Source organism: Equus asinus, chromosome 1, assembly GCF_041296235.1.
Source record: "Equus asinus isolate D_3611 breed Donkey chromosome 1, EquAss-T2T_v2, whole genome shotgun sequence".
Classification (NCBI taxonomy): Eukaryota; Metazoa; Chordata; class Mammalia; order Perissodactyla; family Equidae; genus Equus; species Equus asinus.
The window spans coordinates 196,140,766-196,147,929 of NC_091790.1; the positions used below are offsets into that span (position 1 = coordinate 196,140,766).

General features: G+C 39.5%; 1 protein-coding gene across 1 annotated transcript; it reads left to right on the top strand.

The window, feature by feature from the left end:
• The first annotated feature begins 2,129 nt into the window (after window positions 1-2,129).
• TAS2R39 (taste 2 receptor member 39) lies at window positions 2,130-3,089 on the top strand. Its single transcript, XM_014845256.2, has one exon. The coding sequence runs from the start codon at window positions 2,130-2,132 to the stop codon at window positions 3,087-3,089; it is 960 nt and encodes a 319-aa protein (XP_014700742.2).
• The last annotated feature ends 4,075 nt before the right edge of the window (window positions 3,090-7,164 follow it).

Here is a 7,164-nt window from a genome sequence, read left to right on the forward strand (position 1 = left end):
AGCATTAAGTAAAGGAGAAACCAAATGATGTGAAGATTTTTGAAGACATCTCACTCATCAACCTTCTCATTATCAGAATTCCTTCATTACCATTATTTTAGAACTATGTACATTCATAAAGATTAATATACTCTGAATTGAGAAATTCATTTATCATTATGTGTCCTATGCTTACATTTTAAAATCAGAAACCACGCCCCAAAGTTAAAAGTGATTCTTTTCTTCATTTCTTTTGGTTCTAATATTCCAAAATAGACAGGGTGACTTGCAGTGTTGTTTTTATCCTAAGGTTGGTTAGCCTACCTCACAAAGGAAGGGAGAACTTTTTCTTCAACCCTTATTTTCCTGGTGTCTTATTTAAAATAAAAGGTAAATTTGAGCGTGTAATCATTTATTGTATATATACCTAAAGAAATTTATTATCTCTCAAGTAATTTATTCTACTAAGAAGGTCTATCTCTTGAAAATTGGAGTCTTTCTCCTTTATTATTCTGATTTATAATAAATGTATGTTTGGTCTTTGTCCCTGTTTCTGGAAGAGCTCCTAAAACCCTTGGAATTTCCTAAGTGATAAGAGTTTGAAAGGTGTATTTTGTCATGTTAATAAGATGACTTTTGTAGGGCTTCTAAGGTTGGGGGCTGGTTGCCAGGAGAAGCAATCATGTGATTACAGGGTTGGAACTATCAGTCCCACCCACCATCAACCCCCACCTCTAGAGACAGGAGAGGGGCTAGAGATTGAGTTCCATCATCAATGGCCAATGATTTAATCAATCATGCCTATGTGATGAAGCCTCCATAAGAACCCAGAAAGACTGGATTTGGAGAGCTTGCAGGTTGCTGAACACATGGAGGTGCTGGGAGAGCGGCACACTGGGAGAGGGCATGGAACGTTTGCGCCCTTTGCTACACACCTTGCCCTATGCATCTCTTCCATCTGGATGTTCATCTGTATCTTTTATCACATCTTATTATAATAAACTGGTAAGCCTAAGTAAAATGTTTTCTTGAGTTCTGAGCCACTCCAGCAAATTAATCAAACCCGAGGAAGGGGATCATGGGAATCTCTGATTTATAACTGATCGGTCAGGAGCATAAGACAACCTGGACTTGCAATTAGCATCTGACATGGGGTGGGGACAGTCTTGTGGGACTGAGCCCTTAGCCTCTGAGATCTGATGCTATCTCCAGGTAGACAATGTCAGAATTCAGTTAAACTGTAGGACACCCAGCTGGTGTCATAGAACTTCTTGGTGTGGGGGGAAAAAGCCCACTCATTTGGTGACCAGAAGTGTCAGAAGTGAAGTGTTCTGTGTGAGTAGTAAAGAAAGTCTCACAGGTGGAAAATTGGGGGGTTTTTCCAACTCAAGTATTCTTCCCTTAAATGGTGAGGACACCATAAAAGACTACCAGGAAAAAAATGTTACCTTGTCAACCTTGCATTTAGTCTTTGGCACATACAAAAGGCTCTACAGGTCTTGGTAATAAACATAGTAGGTAAGAAAAGGGACTAGGGGACCAGGTGACTTGTGGTTGAATCTCAGCTCTATCTCTCTATGGATGTGTGACTGGATAAGTTATTTAGCCTCAGTTTCCTCATCTGCAACATAAAGATAATAAAAGTACACTCTTCACAGGGTTGTTGTGAGGCTTAAACATGATAATAAAGTGTTTGAACAGTGCCTAGCACATAAAAAGAACTTTATATATCTTTAAAGTTATTATTATTATTTTCAATCAGTTCCCTGAGGTCACAAGTGAAACTAAGTTAAATGTTGATTGGTGGGCAGATGTTTGAATTAACTGGAACTAGTAAAGAATACTACTCTCAGTACCATGCTAGTGGTTTATAAAAGAAAGTCTACTCAAGTCCTTCCTTGGGCCCAGTGACTGAACTAATACCAACATGCCCAAAAGAACGGAGAGAGCACTGGGAACCAAATGCTTCCATCATTTGCATCTCCAGATTTAGAGCTAAGAATTCTGAGATAAACAAATGGACTGAATTTGGAAATGATGCATCAACTGCTTCCTCCTGTGACACAAATAGTGGAAGCTTTCAGGGATCTGCCCATCAAATTCTAGGGAGAAATTTTCCTCCAGACACCAAAGAGGAGTAATAACTCAGCATGATGAAAACCTGCGGTTCCCCAGAAAATAAATTGTCACCTTTTTGGATCACCTTAGTTTTCACAATTATAGGCGCTGAATGCATCATTGGTATCTTTGCAAATGGATTCATCGTGGCTATAAATGCAGCTGAATGGATTCAGAATAAGGCAGTTTGCACAAGTGGCAGGATCCTGCTTTTCCTGAGCGTATCCCGAATAGCTCTCCAAAGCTTCCTGATGCTAGAACTTACCTTCAGCTCAACATCCCCAAGTTTTTATAATGAAGATGTTGTATATGACACATTCAAAGTAAGTTTCATGTTCTTAAATTATTGTAGCCTCTGGTTTGCTGCCTGGCTCAGTTTCTTCTACTTTGTGAAGATTGCTGATTTCTCCTACCCCGTTTTCCTCAAGCTGAAGTGGAGAATTTCTGGATTGATGCCCTGGCTTCTATGGCTATCAATGCTTATTTCCTTGGGCAACAGTGTGGTCTTCTTCAAAGACATCTACACCGTGTATTCTAACAATTCTTTTCCTATCCCCTCCTCCAACTCCACTGAGAAAAAATACTTCACTGAGACAAATGTGTTCAATCTGGTTCTTTTCTATTACCTGGGGATCCTCATTCCTCTGATCATGTTCATCCTTGCAGCCACCCTGCTGATCATCTCTCTCAAGAAACACACCCTATACATGGAAAGTAATGCCACTGGCTTCAGGGACCCCAGCATGGAGGCTCACATGGGGGCCATCAAAGCTACCAGCTACTTTCTCATTCTCTACGTTTTCAATGCAATTGCTCTATTTCTCTATATGTCCAACATCTTTGACATCAACAGTTCCTGGAACATTTCATGCAAAATCATCATGGCGGCCTACCCTGCTGGTCACTCCATTCTACTGATTCAGGACAACCCTGGGTTGAGAAGAGCCTTGAAGAGGCTTCAGGCTCGAGTTCATCTTTACCTAAAAGACTAGACTCTATGACTAACACTCAGATAATACCACAACACCTAACCCAACCAGCTCTGCTTTTCCCTCACCTGGTGGTGGTGGGGGGGGGGGGAGAGTCTCTTCCTGCCTCCTTTCTACCCCAAACCTGATTTGATCTTTTTACCTGATGTGGTTTTTTTGTATAAGAGGTTGATATTCATTTCTGTCTTTTACTTCATGGCACAATCTTAGTGATGCTTGACATATTCTTTACCTGATCCTTCTTTTTCTACCTCTCTTTGTTCTGTCGAAAGCAGTGATTCTAGACACTGGCTGTACATTAGAATCTCTAGGGAAGATTTTCTTTCTTTCTTTCTTCCTTTTTTCTTTTGCTGAGGAAGATTCACCCTGAGCTAATATCCACGCCAATCTTACTCTATTCTTTAGTATGTGGGCCATCAGCCCAGCACGGCCACTAACAGAGTGGTATAGGTCTGTGCCCAGGAACTGAACCCAGGCTGCTGAAGTGGAGCATGCTGAACTTAACCACTAGGTCACCAGGACCGGCCTTCTAAGGAAGACTTTTGAAAATACCAGTGCCCAGGCCAGATCCTAGATCAGTTAAGTCAGAATTTCTCGTGCTGGCACTTAGAAAATTTTTTTTTTAAGATTGACACGTGAGCTAACATCTGTTACTAATTTTTGTTTCTTTTCTGCTTCTTCTCCCCAAAGCCCCCCAGTACCTAGTTGTATATTATAGTTGTGGGTCTGTCTGGTTGTGCCATGTGGGATGCCACCTCAGCATGGCCTGATGAGTGGTGCCATGTCCGAACCCAGGATCCCAACCGGCGAACCCTGGGCTGCCGTAGTGGAACGTACAAACTTAACCACTGCGCCACCGGGCCGGCCCCACTGAGACAACTTTTGTTAACATTTTCTAAATGTGTATGGGCTCAAACTGAATATAAATTTTTTGGAACCTTTTGTTTTTACTTAACATCTTGATGTTTATTTCCAATTTTGTTTTCCAAACCTTAAAAGACTACTTTCAGATGTAATTTTTCACCTATCAGATTAGCAAACATCAAAAGTTTGGTAACACACTATACATGATTTTGGGGACCAGGCAATCTCATCAATTGACGCAAATGTTAACTGCTACTTCCTCAAGTGCAGTTTAGTAACACCTACAAAAATTATGAGAGTATATCCTTTTATTTAGCAACTTTCCTTGGGGGGAATTTATCTTACAGATATACTTGAGCATATAAAAATTGACATATGTACAAGTTATTTGTTGTAATACTGTTTATAATAAGAAAGAATAATAAAATTGAAATGTCTATCGATAGACATCCATACAAAGAAGGAAGGAAAGAATGGAGAGAGGAGAAGAGGAAAGAAAGAAAGAGGAAACATAAATATGTTTATATGTGTATATGGGAAGGCTTACAAATGTACCATTAGGGAAAAAAAAATGTTTAAAAAGCAGAGCCGTTAGTATACTATCATTTGTATTTAAAAGAGTTTTTAAAAATACTTTAACATGTGTGCTTGCAGATACGTAAATTCTCTCCAGAAGAATTTAATAAGAAACTAATAACATTGTTTTCTTCCAGAGAAATAAATTGGGTGGCTGGGAAACAGAAGTAGAAGACAACTTTCACTGTATATATTTTTGTATCTTCTGAATTTTCAATGGTATAAACATATCTGTTAAAAAAAAAAAAAAAAAGGGGGTTGGCCCCGTGGCCAAGTGGTTAAGTTCGCGCGCTCCGCTGCAGGCGGCCCAGTGTTTCCTTGGTTCGAATCCTGGGCGCGGACATGGCACTGCTCATCAAACCACGCTGAGGTAGCGTTCCACATGCCACAACTGGAAGGACCCACAACGAAGAATATACAACTATGTACTGGGGGGCTTTGGGGAGAAAAAGGAAAAAAATAAAATCTTTAAAAAAAATACACAAAATCTCAGCTGTTTTGTGCTACTAAACGTCGAGAACTTAGTGTGGTTACTATAATATCCACAACCATTCTCTGTGTTTCCAGATCTTTGGTCTGTTCAATTACAAGTGGCACAAAGATTTTTTTCATGACTGATCAAGAACTAGCATATGATATGTGGCGGCTATTCTCAGAGGGCCAGGAGTTCGCTCCGTGTGTGGTAACTTGAATTATGGGGGACATGTTTCTCTGATCTGATAGGTTTAAGAAATCGTGTGTTAAACCATGGTAAACAAGTTTCTCACCACAGCTCTCCTCAGAGCTTTTAATTTGCCAAGATGCATTGTGAACCTACATTTGGAAGTTTTAGAATGAGTTTCTACTTTTTGTATTTTGAATGGGATAGTTTATTACCAGACGTATAAATCAATTTTGCTATTGAACATCCTTCCTTTTGAGCTTTTCAATCTCATATACTTTATTCCCTATGCTTACATTTCTAAAATGGTTTGAGTGTTTTGTTGAATTGTTTTTTACTTCCTTCCTTTTCCTAAACTTGAGATAAAAATTTTTTGTATTGAAGAATGTTCACTGAGGTTTCTACCAACTTAAAACCTTTGTCTACTTAATAAGTGCTTGCTTGTAAATGTAAATTGTAGAACATCTCTCTAAGTGAGTCCTTTATTATCTATACATGAAACAAATTGTTTCTAATTCACCCACTATTGGTATGCTAAGGCCCAGAAAGCTGCCTCTCTCATTTCTATTACATGAACGATAAAACAACATCCCCCATATCATCGGCTGGTTTTTTAGCAGAGAGAATTTCTTTTGCTCAACAGGAGAGCAAGGTAACCTACAGTTGAGTTGAAAAGGCTAGACAGAGATACATGTAAAAAACCAGAGACTAAAAATCAACGGAAAACGAAATTCTGAGGAATCGGTAATTAGAAGCATGCTCGGAGCAGACAATTTGGTGAACCTTTAAAAAAATTGAATTATTTAACAACAAAAGTAGCAGCAATAACAACAAAATAACCACAAGAGAGAAAGTACATAGTCTATAGACAAGGAATAGTAAGACTACCAGTAGAATAGTTAAGTTCAAGTTGTAGTTCTAAATCTCTGCCATCTACTACCTGTTTATCCTTGAGCAAATAACTAACCTTACAAATTTTAACTCCCTCATCCATAAAATGAGGGGGATAATAATGCTGATCTCACAAGAGAGTCCAGAACAATAACTAAGATAATGTATACATGATAAATGACTGATACTTTTACCGAAAGTTCGGTCGCTGATCCTGATGCTAATCCAAATAATGAGAACAGAGTCTTGGGTGAAAAGGGAAAGGCTTTACTTTGCCAGGCAGAGGGAGCAAAGCATGGGCCAGTGACCCAAATGTTGCTAGCTCCCTGTTAAGAAACGGATAGGGGCTTTTATTTGGGGTTTTATTCAGGGGAGTGGGGGCTGTGGCCTTCCTGGTCAGCATTTTCCCATTGGCCTGTGTCTGGGGCTGCTTCCAGCAGAGGAGACAAAGGATTTCTCAGATGAGTGTCCTTGGCTGTTTATCTCCATGGTGGAAGGTAGACTCTGACATCAGGAAGCCGAGGAGTTGGGCCTGGGAAGCTTCGGTTTCTTGATATTCTCTGGACATTAGTTTCTGTATAAAAGAACTTCAAGGTCCTGTGATTAACCACAACTTTAGTGGGAGCCCAGCATGAGGCCATCTGGACTTTAACAATTTGTAACTTCTATTTGGCTCTATAGCTCAGGCAGTCAGAGGTTAAAGAAACCAACACTTACATATGAGTGAAACTAAAGAACCAGGGAACTGGGAATGTGTGCCTTTAGTTTTAACCCATATGCTGGGTTCACTGTAGGGCAACCAATATAAGGGCTGATATTAACTAAGAGCCGGTAGCAATAAGATGCCCGTATTCATTACTGAAAGGAGCCACCTGGAGAGTAGCAACTAATGTTAACAATCTCCAGAATTTAATCTATGATTACCAAATAAAACTTGTTCTACCTTCTCTTCCTATCTTCAAAGAACTAGGTTGAAGTCCTTCTGATATAGAGGCATTATTTCTTTTTCTTTTACTCTTTTCTTAAAAGAGTCTCATTTTCTGAACTTCAATGTCCATGGACTTCCAAGAGGAGATAAATAAAGGC

Coding starts and splice junctions, on each gene's coding strand:
- TAS2R39 (XM_014845256.2), top strand. CDS start 2,130: ATGATGAAAACCTGCGGTTCCCCAGAAAATAAATTGTCACCTTTTTGG.